The following is a 17,334-nucleotide window of genomic DNA, read 5'->3' on the forward strand; positions in this document are numbered from 1 at the left end:
GACTGCAGAGCAGGGTGGTATCTTTAATTTTATCGACATGTATTTATTCAGAACAAAACAGATCAGCTTTTATAGGTTTGCTCATAGATTACTTTTTCCTTTTCTTTTTTTTTTTTTCTTTTTTTTTTTTTTTCTTTTACAGGAAGATCAGGAAGACAGTTTGGTTGCTGGTGTTACTACTGTTGTTTTCTTCAGCCAAGGAGAAGTCCTGGGATGCCAGGGGAAGTGGGAAGATGCCAATGGGAGTATTTCTCCCAAGTTCTCTCTGCAAAGTTTTCTTGCATGCGTTGTTTCCTGAGTCATGGGGATTTGTGCTGGGAAGGCTCAGATATCTGGAAGCTGAAATGGCCCTTACTGCTGACCTGAATGCTGATGTCCAGGAAGCAGCTCCCCAGCCCTGCCACAGCCCCTGGGACGGGGCCCAGGGCACAGGACGCCCATAATGAGTTGTAGGGCTCTGCAGGGCTCCCCAGAAAGCCCCTGTCAGCACCAGTCTCTGCCCCTCGTAGCTCCTGGCAGTGAGCAGGCTGTTTCTCCATGGGCATTTTTCGTTTCCAGGCTGGGGAAACAGAGGTATTCATCCGCATGCTGGCTGCCAAGCAGGGGATGTGACTGGGAAGCACTACTCCCCCTGGACTCCCTGCCCCACGGCACCTCCCAGCCAGTGCCACCTCGGTGCCAATTAGCCTTTCCCAAACCCCCCTCCAGGTGTTTGCAATTGCCTCTGCGGGTGGCAGGAGTTTGGGGGGAGGTGGGAGCCCTGTCGGGGTGCCTTCTCTTCGGCCTCCTGCCCACCCTGCCCTTCCTTGCCCTGAAGCAGCTCGGCTGTCCTTGCTCACCCTTCCCTTTGGCTCCTGCTCGTTTGGCCTCGCTGCCGCTTTAATTTTAGCAATTCCTTGGAAAGAGTCATTTTCCATAACTCAGCTTGCAGCGAAGCCCTCTGCCTGCCAGCTCTTCCTTCTCACATGTGTTGCTGGCGTGCCCCAGCAGCACACGCCTGCACCTGCCCAGCCAGCCCTGCCTGTCCCAGCCTTTTTGCACACCAAATCCTCACACCCGGCTCCCGTCCCCTCTTGGCATGTTTCATCCTGGCACTCCCGAATTCCTATGTGGCATGGCTGGAGCAAGCACCCTGGTCTGGCAACCCTGGACTGGCTGTGTGGCCACCCCTGTGGCTTCTGCCTCATGGCAAGTCGTTGTGCAATAGCTCAGGAGGACATCTGTCCTCCTTGCCCTCCAGACTTTAGCTGGGCTAGTGGGGTGACCCCGCAAGCCATGGGGGACCCCACAAGCCATGGGAGTGAAATGGATAACCAGGGTGGGTTCCTTTGGCAGGCACCAGCAGGTTGCATTTGAGTGGGAAAGGTGGTGCACACGTGGGTGGGCGGCTGCCTCACTTGTACATCGGTTGTGCAACAGGGGGTGTGGGAGCACAGTCCTGCATGTGTTCAGCGTGCAGTGAGTGCTTGTGTGTGTGAGAGCGGGTGAGTGCAGCGCTGTCGTTTCAGTCTGCATTTGCTCCTGGTGCTTTCGATGTGCTCTCCGAGGGGGTGCTTGTGCAAGGAAGGGGGTGTGGCACTCACAAGTGAACTCTGTGTGAGGATGCGTGCACGGAAATGTTAGTGCAGTGCCTTCATTTGGGTTTGCATCTCTTGATTGGGGGTGGAGGGCTTGGAGTGTGAGGGTACATTGTGCAAGACAGAGTGTGTGTGGCTCCGTGTGTGCGGGGCAGGCGTGAGCGTGCATTTGCACAGAGGGAGGCTGCCAGTGTGCTGCCGTGGCTGGGGTCTGCATCTTTGGAAGGGGGAGGAAGGGTGGAAGGGTGGAACTTGCAGCGTGCCCCCTGCCCACACATGCAGGGGCTGTATTGTGTGGGTGCGGGTGCGTGCACGGTGCTTCCACGGGTGTGCATTTGCACGGCGGGGAGGGAGACGGGGACGGGGACGAGGGCTGAGTGTGTGTCGTACCTCGCTCCTGCTCAGCATCCCCGGGGGACGGTGGGGAGGGGGCGAGGCTGCTTGTCCGCAGGGGCGTGTGCCCGGGAGGGCGTGCAAACTCACGCGTGGGTGCGTGCGTGTGTGTCTGTGTGTAGACGTGTGTGTGTGCCTGTGTGTGCGGCGTGAGGCGGGTGCGCGCAGCGGGGCCGGGAGCGCGTCCCCGGCGCTGTGCCGGGGGGTGCGGGCTGAGCTCATCGCTGGCTCCCCGGCGCTCCTTACCAGTGGCTTCTGCGGTCACATGGGTTATGTGCTGGAGTTTAAAAGAGCTTATAGCCCCCGAGCCGGTGCAGAAGCAGCCGGTGGTTGCATGGGGTAGAGCCGGGAGCGGCGGCAAGGAAGACGCCGTGAGTACCGGGCGGCCGGGGACGGAGGGCGGTGCGGGGTGTCCCCCGCGCCCCGACCCGGGAGAAGGAGGAGGGGGCGGGCGCGGGGGTCAGCGGAGGCGAGACCCAGTGCCCACCGCCGAAGCCTCGCTGCCTTTCAAGGAGGCGAAAAGGCTGGCGGTGGGGGGGGTGGGGGGGTGAGGAAACAGCTTATTCCTCCCACCCCGGGGTGTTCTCTCCCGCACCTTTCTCCAAAGCGCCTACGCGTGTCCGCCCCCCCTCCCCTTCCCCCCCGCAAACCCGCCAGGAAACAATTCGGGCAACTTACTTTCCTGCTCCGCCGTGTCTGTGTGTCCGTCCTCCGGCCCCGTTCCCGGCGGGAGAGGGATGGGGGGCATGGGGTTCTGGGCGTCCCCGCACCCTCCGGGGCCGCGTGTGCGTGGCGGGGGAGGCACGGCAGGACCCCCACTTCCCAGCCGGGTGGGCATCGCTGCCGCTGGGAACGGCATCAGGTTGAACGCTGGGGAAGGGATGAGCCCTCCTGCCTGCTGCATTGCATGAGCAGGGCTGGAGCCGGGGTTGCGGGGTAGCTCTTTGTAAACCGGAGCCCGTGGATTTCCTGGGCGGGAGAGCAGACTTTTTCTTCGTTTCTCCAAAGGTGCAACCTTTCCAGCCCTTTCGTCAGCTGTGGCAGTGCGGATTTTTAAATTTATTTATTTATAATTTTATTTTTTTGAGCGGGGGGAGTGTGATTTTATAAGAAAAGAGCCTGCTTGGCACCTCTGTGGATCTGCCTTCCCGCGGCTAGGCAGTTCATCCCAAGCGCGAGTACGAAGGCTGCCTTCCAGAGTTGCATAATACACACCGATCCCTTTGCTACACAAACTCCCTGACATTTCCAGATCTTGGTGACTTCCCCCTCTGAAATCTTAAAACCGGATTGGGACTCCAAGCAGCGCATGAGCTAATTTGTGCTGCCCTCGCTGGGGACAGAACCTGGTTTGCATGTTTCAGCTTCCCTGGCTTCTCCGGCAGTTGTTTCTTAATCCACTAAACTTTTTTGGTGTGAAGATTGGCACTTCGTGTCTCTCTCTCAAAAAGCTTCTTTCTTCCCTATGCCTTGCCTCTAGACACGTGTAGGGTTTGTACACAGCACAAGTTGCAGACAGTGGATTGACTGCAAAGCCGTTTGATTTCTTTTTCATGTCTCTTTGTGTTCCAATTTATGGGATAGAGCAGGAGGATCCTTTCCTCAGATTGCTTTTTCCTCAGGAACTTGCTGACTTCTGCTAGGGTTTTGCTTATTTAACTCTGACCATGCCCTCTCCCAAGTGTATGCGCGTTGTTTAAATCCGTGAGGGACGGGACCTGCACACTTTGCTGCTGGTCCTGCCGGCTGTGAGTGCAGGCAGCGAGGCAGGGACACTGCCTGCTTCCTGCAAAACGTGCAAATATGCGGGAGCAGCCGTTCTTGCTCCTCTCTCCCTGCCCTGCCCCTCCATGAGAAGTTAGAGGTCTGCTGTGATGGCTGGAGATGTGCAAGGGATGCTCGTGTCTGACCAGGCATCTCAGTGGGATCAAATGCTGGAAATAGAGCTTGCAAGGGCTTTGCTGGGGAGGGTGGACTTTCCTGAGGCTGTGCTTTGGAAATGAGAGCCCCGTGCCTGGCAGACTTCTTTGCAACAGTGCTTTAGAATAACTTCATCAGAGCCTGTTGTCAGAGCAGGCCAAGCCATGATCTGATGATCGTGCACGATCTTTGGTCTGATTTACCCCGAGATGACCCGATTCTGCCAAGGTGCTGGGTCCTCATCCCTATGGAAGGTGCTCAGCACCTCCTGGACTTGGGAGGGAAAATCCTTGGTACCTCTCATAGCCGCAAAGCTTAAGATGCACATACACATACAAATAACTGTGCAGCCAAAGCTCAGCTTTCGGAAACGTGGCCGTCTCTCCGAAGCTGGCAGCAGGAGTTTTGTGGGTGCAAGCGCCTGGTCCCGGCCACTCTCAGTTAAATTCCCGGCAAGCTGGAGGAATGCATCCTGCTCCAGCTCAGGCTGGGGCTGGGTATGCGCCTGGGGAGTCTGTCTCTCGGCTCTGTCGTTTATTACTCCTGCCGCTGCCATTACGCCTGACAAATGGGAGTTGCTGAGTAATGTGCTGTTTGTGTGTAAATATCTGAGTGCTCACAGCTGAGCTCACTCCTGCGACTTCGCAGGCAGCAGTCTCAGCACCTTTTCCCGGTGAAGACCTGGGAGTGCAAAGGCATCCTTCTGTGGGGACCTTCCCACGCCTTCCCAGCAGCTCTGCGTTGCCTCCCTGCAAGCCTGAAGCCTCTGTCCTCTTGGGGTAATTGTGGAGGCCCTGCTGCTTTCCCAAGCGTGAGTCAGGGGTGGGAAAGGGTTCTGTGTGTGTCTGCATGTGTGTGTGTGCACTCACCTTCTTAGGCTCTAAGGCATGGTTGCTCCCAAGGGCCCTTGTGCCAGACAGGAAGAGTTTTGGGGACTTGGTGCGTTTTGATGCAGGCAGTCACACCCAGCTAGGAAAGAAGTTTCAGTTTGTGGGTTGTTTTGTGTTTTTTTTAATCTACCTACTCAGGCCTGAGTTCCCCATGATTTTATCCGTTACTGCTGAAGATGCTAAATTATTCCTTCCCATATTGTTTTCATCCCATTTGCAGATTAGCATCTGACTGCTTCTGTCAGTACTTGCTCAGCTCAGCTAGACTGATCGCAGCTCTTTTAATCTCTCCTTGTAAATCAATCCCTTCTGCCTCCTGATCATTTTTGTCGCTCGTTTTTCTGAAATCCCTCCAATTTGTCCATTTTGTGTTGGTGACGTATGCCTGGCCCTAAACATGATGTATACCAGGCATGGCAGCGTGAGGGAAGGACACCTCCTCCCCTCCCACCCCGCTGGGGCTTGTGATGCTTTGTCAGCACTGAACTGAGTTACTTCCCCATTATTCTAAGCTATAGTCCCTGCTCGGTGTTGCAGAAGAAAGCAGCATACTCAGGTCAGTGCCCTGGGGAGAATTCCTCCAAATTTTGGCGATGAGTTGCTGAGGTTTGCTTGCATGCTGCTAACACACACTGGAAGGGGCTGGTGCTCTAGGTGCTGTATGTGGGGTCCTGATGAGAGCTTAGAGTGGAATAAGGAGGGATGAGCAAGGTAGGAGAGGGCAAGCTGCATCAGGGCTGCTGGACAGATGGGGAAACTGAGGCGTGTGCGCAGGCTCGACACACACTTCCTGTGCTCCTTGTCCAGCACACATTTTGTTCTGGTGTTCCATGTGCAGGGTCCGGTCCCAGTTGCACCCTTTAGTGTTGCAGCCAGAGTGGATATTTTCCTGGGAGACGCTGGGCAGAGCAGGCTGGCAGGGCTAGGATGCTGAGCTGGCTTTGTGCACTGCTTCTCGTCCTAACGGCCGGAGCTCAATGCCACAGGTGCTCCCACAGGGAAGAAAAAGGGACTTTGTGCAAAGGTGGTGGTGTCTTGCCTTCATGTGCTTTGAGGTTTGTCATCCCTAACGCTGAGCTTCTGGCACTGAGCGTTTCCATTAGCTGGAAGGGCCGTGCCCTTCCACGGACCATCTATTTTTAGGAGGAGCTGGATTCTGGACAGTGTCCACCACAGATGCTCTCTGCCTCCTCCTCTTGGCCCCTGGCCAGGGACATCGCTCGGGCTATCTGCTGGTGGGGCAGATCTTGCTGAGGCTGTGCAGGAGTGTAAGGGAGGTGGCACCATGCCAGGCACAGGGACACTTGGTGAGGGCTGTTGCTCCCCCGGGGGGTGCTGGAGAGGGCCGGTGAGCACCTGAACTGTTGGAAATGGCATTTAATAGCGTTGTGGGTACCAGCAGGGCACGGTGCCTGCTTTCCTGTGGGTTAAGTGAGGGCACTGCCCGGGCCAGGTGGTACCCGGTGCCGGTGCCCGGTGCCGGTCCGTTCGCCAGGATGACACTAGGGGGCACGAGATCTGCTGAAATCACTTTGCCGGGGCTGGGGAAGAAGGATGCAAAGCCGCTCTTGACCCTTCAAGCCCGTACAAACACCCCTCTGCGCGTTTTGTAGGAATCCGAGTGTTAGACCCCAAGGGCTGCTCCGGGTTACTCGTCCTGCGGCGAGGGCAGGACGCGGCTCTCCAGATGCTGCTGCGCTGGATCCATGTGTCGACAGCCATGGAAGCAGCCGGAGTAAGGATGGGAGCACTCAGCCAGAAACATCTCCTAAGCAAGGAGGAGATGAATACAGCGGGAGTGCCAGGGAATCTCCGGGGAATTTGGGAAATCCAGGAAAACACCTAGCATGGTTTTAATGCCTCTCCGGAGGCATTGTCCAGAGCAGGGATTAAGTTAGATTTGGGCTTGGCTTTCAAGATGAAGTGTATTATGGGTTTCATTTTCTGCTGGATGTTAAGTTCACGCATGATGTCTCCTCAGGGTCATGTTTTCCCAAAGCAGCAGAAACTTTAGAGACTGATTAATGAATGGTTCTGATCGATCTGAAACGTGGTGGGGTTTTGTGTGTATACATACATTATATGTATGTGTCCAAGTGTATATCTGGGTAGGGTGCAAGGAGCGTGTTTTAGAAGGTATGTTTATGGATTTCTGCATACATTCAGCTGTAATATTGTGTTCTGTCCTTTAAATCTATTATTCCAGCTGTGAATGCATGTATGTATATTAAAACACTGTATACTGGAGTCTCTCCCTCTCTTGTTATAACAAACCTTGTGAAAAGCAAATAAAGAGACATTGTTCCCATACCAGGTTTGGAAGGGCTCAGTATTTATATCCTATGAATCTTGATAGTTTTTGTTCAGCGTGTTTGCAGTTATGATGGTGGTTTCTTTCTTTTTTTTTTTTTTTTCCTTTCTACTTAATATTTTGTGCTAGTGAGAAACTGAAAGCATTCAGATAGTTTCAGTTTATCCATTACTTAATGAAAACAGAGATCAAGTTTCTGAATTGAAATGTTGATGCTTGATAACGTTCTGGCATACTAATTTTTAAATGGTTAGTGTTTTCAATGCCTTCTGTTGCCAGATACCAGGCTCCTTTGCTGGAGCACCACTTCTCTCTCAAGCCCCCAGGCAATATTTTTAGTACGACACTGACGCATCGCGAAACACTCCCGTTCTCCTGGAAAAGGCTGTGCTGACTGTGGTTGAAAGTAGCGCTAGGCTGGTCAAAAACTGAGAGATCAGGGGAGGATGACACGGCTGCATCAGTATGTTTGCTTTGTGCTTTTGATGGAGGTTTTGTGTCCGGCCGTGCGGATGTGTGCCTGTGCAGATGTAATGGCACTTCCCCAACTGGTTTCTGAGCCAGAGCTGAGGACCAGGGGGGTTTGTTTATTCTGAAATGCCTTGTGATGTGGAATGAGGTCCGGGAAGAAGTGCCGAGTCTACTTTAAAGTCAATTATAATATCCGAAGGCGTGACGTGGTTTGAAGAGGGGAGGGTTCTTTGTCTGAAGGTGTTAACTAATTAGAGGGTATAGTCAGGGCTCTAATTAGCCGTGACACCCTAAAGAAGTCATTGAAGCCCTCTTGAGGCACCGCTGTTCCGGCACTGTGGCTGTGAGCTGTCTGGGCAGCATGGCCATGTGAGACTGGGGCTGCCACCCTCTGTCTGGGAGGCAGCCCGGATGCCGGTGCTGGAATAAGCCGTTTTGCTTCAGGTGACTTGCAATGCCTTCCAGGGCTGCTGCCAGCATCAAATGATGTTCATAAAGTCACAGAATGAAAGGAAAGCTGAAGCAGATGGAAGAATTAATACTAGTGCCCATTATGTGGGAAATATCTCTCTTTTCCCTGGGGGGATTGCTTTCTGCTGATCCCTGCTCGGGGGAGGCTGCAGGAGGAAGGCTGAAAGAGTTTGTAATAAATGATGCTGCACTGTAGTAGTGGATGTGCTTGCAGCAGCTGTAGGAAGGGTAGTGATGCCTGTCTTAGCATTGCTTTGCAGAGGGGACCTGGGATCAACTGAAATCTGGCTTGCCTGGACCTGGTTGCATTTAAATACTAGGCAACACACCCTGTGAAGGGGAGAACTGGTGGGGGAAGTGGCACAAAAAAAATGCTGGGTAACGGGGAAAGGCTGCTGGGGAAGCTTCGCCCCCAAGCTAGAACAGACTTGCAGCCTGGACCTCTGATGACCTAAACCTTGGTAGCTGGATGGCTGGTCCCACTCTAAGAGGAGGGACCGGGGCACTACTCCAGGGCTACTCTCATTCCCTGCTTTTTCTGCATCGAGTCAGTTGGTATTTATTGAGTCCTGCAAGGAGAAGACAGTATGAGTTGCCCATTCCCACCAGCAATGCTAAAGCCAGTGGAGCTGGGGAGTTGGCTGGTGGATGAGCATGGAGAGCAAGGCTGGCTATCACTCCCAGTATCAGTAAGCAAAAGCATTCTCTCCCTCTTGAGGGCTAAGGTCCCCACTGCTGTCAGAGTTCTCTGAATTGCCAGGAGGGTTTGACCTTCAGCATTCAAATGTCTCCTAAGTGAGAGGTTCAGCCCTGGGAGTAGCAATGAATGTCTCAAGACCTCCTTGGGAGGAAGGAGCTGCAGATATTCCTGTTTCGATGGGAAGAGCCATGTGGGGCTGACACAGCCAGCTATCCCTGCCCAAATCTTATGCAGGCACAGAAGGCAGTGGATGCTGCATAGGATCATCTGTGAGAGGTGTAAAGTTCCCTTTGCCAGAGCTTTGCAAGCAATGCAGAAGGAGGGATCTGCTGCTGCTGTCAGTTTGCTTGGGGGAGGCAGGCTGAGTCGAGTTCCTTGGGGCCAGGAACAAGTGTTCACTTGTGAAATTAAACAATATTACATATAATAAAGGAAGCTTGTGTCTGCTTGGAATATAGGTACACTCTCTGCACCATGGTCCTTTTGTCCGCGGCCTAAAAAATGCTGGTGATAAAGAGGACACATCCTCTCCTGTGGTTAGAGCGTGGTTTTGGAATGCAAAGGGCAGGCAGCCAATGCCAGACTTTGCCAATGTGTGATTTACCCTCCACTGTGCATCTGAGCTAAGGGCTTGAAAAATAAATACATTAAAAAGAAGGAGAAAGAACAAAACGCTGCTGCTGCTTTGAGATTTGATTAAAAAAAAGCTCAATCCAGTCCTCTGGACTTCTCACTTAGCAAAGAGTTCAAGAAATAACTGTGTTACAGCAAAGGTACACTCACAAATAACTATGGCTGTGGGGAGGGGATAGTTTTGTTCTGGATGAAATAAATTTTTTATTTTTTTGCTCCCCGAAAGGTGTGTGATTCTTGCTCCCTGAATATGAGGCCTTTCAAAGCTGCCTGGGATTGCTCAGCTTTGAAATCTTTGCCTATCCTGTTCTCTTTCCCCAGCACACTGAATGCCTGTTTGGTTTGGGAACCTGGGGAGGGGGAGGTGGGAGATTCACACCGAACAGCAGTCACTGTTTTCCACAGCTCTCCCGTGCAGCAGTTCCGAGCAGTTTCCTCTTGCCCTGTACCCCAGACATGTGCGGGGCGGACGACTCCCCACACGTGTTGCACAGACACATTTCCGCACTGGCTCTTTGTGCCTGCCCACCTATTTGCAGCTGGGGGAGCTGAAGCTGCTCTTTTTTGTGAGTCACCAAAAAAAAAGTGTCTCTCTCTCTCTCTCTCTCTCTCTCTCTCTCTCTCTGGATGGAGTTGTCTATGCTTTTATTGACCTGGTTCCGGGAACGACAGAGGCTTTTCTGTCTCCTGGATGCATGATTTCTACAAGGGCTCTGGAGCAGGGGACGGCTCTTGCTGCTGTGTGTTTCCAGTCCTCCTAACATGATTAGTTTGACAGGCCCATTGGGTATGTTGGCGAGTCTAGTTTTAATTTTGAGTGTGAAAGTAAGTACTGTGACAGGGCACAGAGCACTGGCTAATACTGAAATCTGTGCTGGAGGGAGCGTATTGGGTTGACAGCATCTTTTGGCCCTGCCACAGATGTGCTCTGCCCCCTGGAAGAAACCTCTTGCCCTTTTGATGGGACATTTCTGTACATTCCCACTCCCAGAACATTTTGGAGTCCCTTATTTTGGATACAGCTGGAGTTATTAGCTGCCGTTAACCGTTTCCCATCCACACTCCCTGCTTGCTGGTCTCTGGTTTGGTGCGTGTTGCCTTCTCTCAGCAATGCTGAGACACACCAAGTTCTTGGGGCATGTTTAGATGGGGTGAGGACTGAGAGGGGGATCGTTGACACTGCATAACCCCATTCTGCACAGTGCTTTTTGCCATACAGACACATCAGCTGCCCCCCAGCCCCATTTGCTTTGGATCAGCAACTTCAAATTCATCCTGGCTTGCTCTTCTGCAAAGGACGAAGTGTAACTTCTCCAACAGCCACAGTCGTTTCCAGGCTTCAAAGGCATGTGGTATTTGTGCTTCCCAGTTTTGGCACATCTTTATCTCCAGTCAGGCCAGAAATGCTGGCTTTTTTCCAAGAAGGGTTTCCTGAAGCACAGGGTAGAGCCAGCCATGAACTGACAGGCTTGCTATCTTCCTGGGGCTGGCAAAGGGAGAACATGATGTGAGTTGTCCAAATTGGAGGTGTCAGTGACAAAGGAAGTGCGCTGATTATTTTGACTTTTCCTCTCACAATAAGGAATTGGGATGGTCTGACCTGTGTTTGGAACTCAGACCCAAAGAAGAGGCTCAGGTTATTGCACATCTGCATTTAGGCTTGGAGGGCTCCTCAAGGCTGCTTGCTATTGTACATTACCAGGGTCAGCCTTTAACCTTGCTGTGACCTGGGGCTGCAGGAAAGCATCATTGCCTGCAAGGAGGGGAAACCAAAACCTGGAGTGGCTTTGGGATTTCCTGGAGGTCCCAGAGCAGAGCTGGTGGCAGAAAAACAGATTCCTTGAGTTGCTGACAGCTCATGCCAGCTGCGGGACACATTAGTAAATACTCTGCATAGACCAAAGCAGGGCACCCAGCTCCCTACGCAGTGCTGTGTGCTTGTCTGTCTGTCTGGCAGCCAAACCCCTGAGATGACATTTAAAGGCTTTACATTTATTCTTGCCAGTTCCAGATCAAATTTGCTGAGTTGTCAAGCTAAAGATGCTTTTCTCCTAAGTGCTGGCCCTGCCGCAGCCCACCCTGTTCCATCCTTGCCTTGGAGGAGACCAGCTGGGTTCCTCCTGCCTCTCTTATCACCAGTAGTGAAGTGGGGGTGGAGCAACAGCTCAGCTGGTGGGTGCCTGGAGTGAAACAGATTTCACCTGCCTTTCCCTGTTGCTTAGACCATGCAGGAATCAGCTGGAGGTGGGCTTGCACACCATGACTTGCACTGGAAAAGATGTGCTGGGATGTTCCTGCCCATTGCAGGGGGGTTGGATCTAGATGATCTTTAAGGTCCCTTCCAATGCAAACTATTCTAAGGAGAGGACAATGCAATCTCTCCCTCTTTCTCAAGCTTGCGTCTGACCTAGGTCTTAGTGGCAAGCACATATGCGATAAGCTGGTGGGTTCTGATCAGAGCCCCAGCAGGCTAGGTGTCTGCCTTGAGACAACCAGGAAGAGTGACACTAATCAGTGGTTTGCCTGCTGGTTTTCAGCAAGGAAGATGAGTACTTGTCCATGCATAGTGATGTCCCCAGAGGCTATCACTCTAACGTTTTGCCATGCTCTGCTAGCAGGGAGTGGCACCAGAGGATGCCACTACTGCTGCTGTCCGTCTTGGGGACAAGCACAGACACGTGTCTCCAGCTGCAACTCAGCTTGGGGAGCAGAAAAACCTCCCCAAAACATGCATTTGTAAGCTCTGGGGTGTCGCAGTCCTCCCAGGCAGCTGCAAACTTCTGCCATTGTGTGAGCTGGGAGGAGAGGCTGCTGGGCTCGGCATCTGTTTCCCAGCATGAGAAGGGGATGCTGTCACCTCTGCTCTGGAGCAGCTGGTGCAGAGACACGGGGTGGTGGTAGGTGCTGGAGCTAGAGATGTCCCTTGGTCACAGCACCCTTGGTCACAGCCAGCCCAGCTTTGGTCCTCAGGGTGTTTTTGAGGGCTTTGTGCGATAATGGTTTTAAATCCACTCTTTTCTCTTGTGCAAGCCTCTTCCCAGACCAGGCCTGATGATAAAGTCAGTTCTGAAACAGATGTATTTTAATGGCTTTTGCCAAGCTCTTATGGCTCACTTTATGCCCACCAGACTGTGGCCACCACCACACGGTCTCTTGGGAGCTGCCTGAGCAACATTTTCCAGGAGGGATGGCTGTTCAGAGTGTACCTCATAATTCAGTAGGGTGATACCAGTTTAACCCAGCTGATGGCCCCCTTGCAACCCTGGCACTTGCTGCTGAGCCCATGGAGGACACCAAGCATCTGCTTGACAGTAGAGACACAAACTGACCTGCACCTTGGCTTTTAAGGGCAGAGTCAGCACATGTGGATGGAGTAAGGCTGTGACACAAGCAATTACAACGTTGGCTTCAATGACCAGAAGCCCGAGGTTCCTTCTGTCACCCAGGCTAGGAGATAAAGGAGTTTCATTATCATTCAAACCTTTTTCCAGAAGTAGCTTTAATTGCTTCAGCAGCAGACAACTTTCTAAAACTCAAAGGAGGGAGAAAAACAAAGGACCCCTCCTCTGGCTGAGTCCTGGCCAGTTAACCCTTTAGCCGTACCATGCCCAGATGGTGTGACTGGGCTCCTTGGGGCTCAGGATCATCTCTCTGAAGACACCCTTGTGCAAAGCCGTGTCCACAGAGCAGCAGGGCAACACCTCCTCCCTTTTTCAGAGGTGGGACCTGCCCTACATAGAGCCTCTGCCATGGTGGTGCTTGTTTTCAAAGCCCTGCCTGCTCACGGTCCCCTCACAATTGCTGCTGTAGACATTAATTTTTCCCAGATTTCTTCTTCCCTTTGAATATCTTTGCTATGGATCATTTTTCTTGCATGTGTTAGCGGGTATTTTCCTAAAGCTGAATCTTGTGCTATTTCCTGCCTGTCTTCCTCTGATTTCTCATGCTCCCTCTTCTTTTATGCCTAAACCTACCTTGGCCTTTTTTTCTGCTCACTTTGGAGGAGACTGTTTGCCCCTCTTGTTCTAAAAGTTTGCAAAAGGGAAGGAATTGGCTATTTAGAAAATGAGAAGTCCTGCCCACTTGTGTCTTGCTTAGCATCTCCTGAGCTGAAGAAAAGGAACTCCAATCCCAGGATAGCCAAGATGGGAGGATAAATCAGGTGTTTTGGGGGTGGGGTGAGTTTTGTAGGAAGGAAAGGGCTGCAGGGCAGGTGCAGGCAGCTGGGGCTGGCAGGGTGAAGCTCCTGACTACAGCAGTGACCAGAGGTAAGCTGGGAGCTTCTGTACTGAGGAGGGTCTGAAGGACCAAGAGGCAGTGAGGGTATAAGGCCAGGCTGGATGAGAGGGGTTTCTTCTCTGTGGTGTTGCAACTGGGGTTTCATGTTAGGGAAGGGGGTGGGTGAGAGGCATAAAAGCTAGTCAGCTTGTTCTTTAGCTGTGTTTTTCCACAGTTGTCTATAGCTTCCCAAGTGGAAACTTATTTTAGGCTTGAAGTCACCCCTACGTGATTTATTCTTCTAGCTGTGTGTGCTACTCAAACTGAGGCTGCGTGGGGAGAGTGTGTGTTAACTTTTTTGTGGTTCCTCATTTAGGTCTTGCTTCCTTAATTGCTGGTTGAAGCTTTTATCTCTTCCTGCTGCTGCTCTTGCTGGTAGTCTGTTCTCAAGGAGAGCAGAATACCAATAAGTGGGCCAGGATTACTGCAGACCTCCTGGCCCCCACTGTGTGCCCTGAGCTGGGGACGGAGAATCCCCTGTTGGGTCCTCTTTTCTTTGCCCTAGTTCCCCTGCAGCTGGTTGTGCTGTGCACCTCCAGAGGGGGTGGGCAGCCTTATTTGCAGGAGGAGACAGAAATGGGGATTTCTGAAAAGACAGAGTGGAAGGGGTGACTTTTTCCATCTGGAGCAATGAGCCCCTTGGTACACTGTTTTTTTTTTTTAGACCTTACCTTCCTTGTGCCCTTCATGAAAGGACATGGACAATGCTTTTCTCAAAGCCCACTGCAAGGGGACCACCACCTCATGCTACAACCTCAGGAACCAGACAACAGCTTAAAGAGTAAATACATCTGCTGCTGCAGCTCTTGGCTTCCAGAAGAAGAAATCTTATGGAGCTAACTTTTTGCTGTATAGTTCTCAGGGCTGGCTCTGCTGGGCTTTCCACTGAGATAGCATTTGGCTAACATGAGTGGAGCAAGCCTGGAGCTGTATAGAAAGTGACAAGATAAGGCAAGGTTGTGATTTGCCTGTCTGATCGTGAAGCTGTGTGCATTATTTAGTGTGTGTAGCTGGAGGTCAGCAGCCTCTTGGTAATTTTCATTAGATTAGTTGAGCAGGATAATCACCTGCTTAGAAAAAAACAACTTGACACTGTTCAATAGTTGGGGTTTAACTGAAAATAAATAGTCTAGTAATTATAAGGACATTGTCAAGGTCAAGAGGATCAAAGATTCACTCTCTTTTCTTCCCCCGGTATGTTTACAGAGAACGTGCAACTCTTTGTGAGGGTTTTTGTTTGGCTTTTTTTTTTCTTCTTCTTTCTTTCTCTCTTAAATTCAAACCAAGAGCTTCAGAGCTCTTCAAGGAAATTCAACACTCCCACAGCAGTGGACGTGAGTGGTGTTGCAATATCCAAGTGGTGCTTGTGCCCTGCTGCAGCTGAGTGACCCCATGCTAATGAGGAGGACACTTCCTAGCAAGCTGGGAGTGTGTGCTGCCAGCCTGAGCAGACCTAACCTGGCAGAGATGCTTTTCCCTCCTCATCTGTGCTGATTGTGTGGTGGATCCAGCCCAGTAGATGAGGCTGGATCATCGTTGCTCTCTGCTAATGTGGCAGAGAGTATCCCTGCCTGGTCAGCCCAGCTTGAGTGCCACCCTGTAGAGATAAGAGTGTCTGTTAGCTCCTGGAGGTGACTTTGCTGCCGTGGTTAGCTGCTGCCTTCAGAGACCCTAGGAAGGAAGGAGGTGTGAGGGAAGCTGATGCCCTGAGAGTCCCATGGGCCCTGCAAAAGGGACTCTACTAAGGAAGTATGTAGCATATTAAAGCTGGGATTGGTGCTTGTGCCCTGCAAAAATGTCCACTCCCCCTAGAAGTGGCTGTGCCTGCTATTTATCTTAATCACATGCAAAGATAAAGCCTGGAGAAGTCTTTGTAACCTTCTAATCTGGCTGGCTGCAGGACTGTTACTTACTGGGTGAGATATGGTGGAGAGCTTGCTGTGTCCGTGCTGGGTGCTGTGGTTCCTTGGCAGTGCATTGCAAGGGCAGGTATCCTTGCTTTGAACCAAGCAGTAGTGTGGAATACACGGGGGAACCTCTCAGCTTGCTGTCCTGAGCTTAGCCAGAAGCCAGGGGAACTGCTGGCTGTGCAGGGAGTCTTCAAACCTGGTATGGCAGAAGGGGAAGCATTTGAATGCTTGTGCCAGCTGTGTGTGTAACCTGCCATGGAAAAAGTAAGCTGCTGATGTGGGCAGAAGAGCTAGTGCACTTGAGCCCCTGGGGCTCCTGTTTTTTCTCAGCCTAATGGCCTGTAAGTGTGGCATCTCATCAGGAGAGCTGATGGGGCTCACAGTCAGCCCACCCTCATCAGGAATCCGCTGCCCTGGTTCCGTGCCACCTGCTTTGACAGATGCCCGAGGGAATGCGAGGGCATGGCTAGTCCTGATGTGCCAAGTGACTGATGGTGTGCTCTGATGACTGATGCCACGCGTCCGTGGCAGGCGTGTGGGTGCTCCCTTGCTCTTCCTCTGTAGGAGATGGGAGGAGAAGGGGCTGTCTTGATAGCTTGTTTTGAAAGCAAAATGACTCCAGGGCTAGATTAGTCTTTTTATTTTTTTTCACCCCCTGCATCTTCTTCCCACAGCCCCCCCCCTTTTTCTCTTTTGCTTGACAGAAAAAGCATAACTCGTCTTCATTTAATTGGTGCTTTGTGCCTGTCTCCTGCCAGAACTCAGCAGAGAGGAGGCTGGCTGGCTCAAAAAGGCTCGAAGTTGGGAAGGTGTTACATGTCTGGTGTGCCTGTTTAAAACAAAACAAAACAAAAAAATCAACTTTTATTTTCACACGCCTTGCACCCTTCCTGCCCTCCTGCCTCCCCAGTTTTAAACCAGTTCCTGATGCATGATAAAAGCAAAGTGGTGTGGGTGCTGTTGTAAGCCCTCCTCAGAAGACACGCTGTCAGAGGAGCCTGATAGACACGGGGAGCCCTGGCAAGGCTGCCGCGCGCTTGACCTTCTGCTGAGCATGGGCTAGGGAGCATCTAATTGGCGTGTTCTTGTAAGGCTTCAGACCATTTCATGATCTTACAAATAAGACCTGCTGGTGCCTGAAACACAAAACAAATGCGTGGTAGATTGAGTGGGGCAGCTGTCTGCTCCACAGGCAACGCCGCAGCAGGGTGGGCAGATCTGGCTGTGCTGCCGGTTTGATGGTGCTTCCTACGTGACCAGGGCAAAAGCAGGGTTAGAGCAGTGCCCCCAGCACTCTGGAAGGGTCCCTTCAACCACCCTGACTTGGTTTCCCTCTCATTGAACATCCGTGATGAAATGAGACCAGGTGACTTTTCCTCAGTAGGATGGCATACTTAAGTGTGAGTCCATGCCCTTGGGCTGTCTTCAATCTCTAACTCTGGCAGAAAACAGCACAGGGTTTCCTATCCTATGTGACCTGCTGGAGCCTTTGCAGGCTGGGCTTGTCCTGGTCTTCACAGACCAAATACAGCCAGATAGTTTGCTGTAACCTGTGGCTCATGCCTAGCTGAATGCTCTTCCCTCCAAGGAACTCCAGCTGCTCTCCTGGAGTTCTGGAAGCGGCTGGGTGTCTCCTAGTGCTTCTTGTTCCAGCCCTACTTTTTAGGGTGGTTGGGCCAAGAGCTTTCCTGGGGAATAGGGATCCCCTTCAGGTCCCTTCTAGCTGGGTCTGTCCCTGTGCAAGGAGACAGCAAGAAAGTAAATTGCTCAGATATTTTTG

General features: G+C 52.0%; 1 protein-coding gene across 3 annotated transcripts in view; it reads left to right on the plus strand.

The window, feature by feature from the left end:
* Positions 1-2,186: 2,186 nt before the first annotated feature.
* CNTFR (ciliary neurotrophic factor receptor) overlaps positions 2,187-17,334 on the plus strand; it is a 210,737-nt gene continuing 195,589 nt past the window's right edge. Inside the window, exon 1 of one of the 3 annotated variants that reach the window (XM_051642018.1) lies at positions 2,187-2,341. In XM_051642018.1, coding sequence (XP_051497978.1) covers positions 2,243-2,341 — 99 coding nt within the window. In that variant the 5' untranslated portion in view covers positions 2,187-2,242. Of the gene's footprint in view, positions 2,342-4,679; positions 4,702-5,317; positions 5,337-17,334 lie in introns of those variants that run through there. The other 2 variants (XM_051642022.1, XM_051642019.1) reach the window with 2 other exon arrangements.

This window comes from Apus apus, chromosome Z (genome assembly GCF_020740795.1).
Source record: "Apus apus isolate bApuApu2 chromosome Z, bApuApu2.pri.cur, whole genome shotgun sequence".
NCBI classification, from domain to species: domain Eukaryota; kingdom Metazoa; phylum Chordata; class Aves; order Apodiformes; family Apodidae; genus Apus; species Apus apus.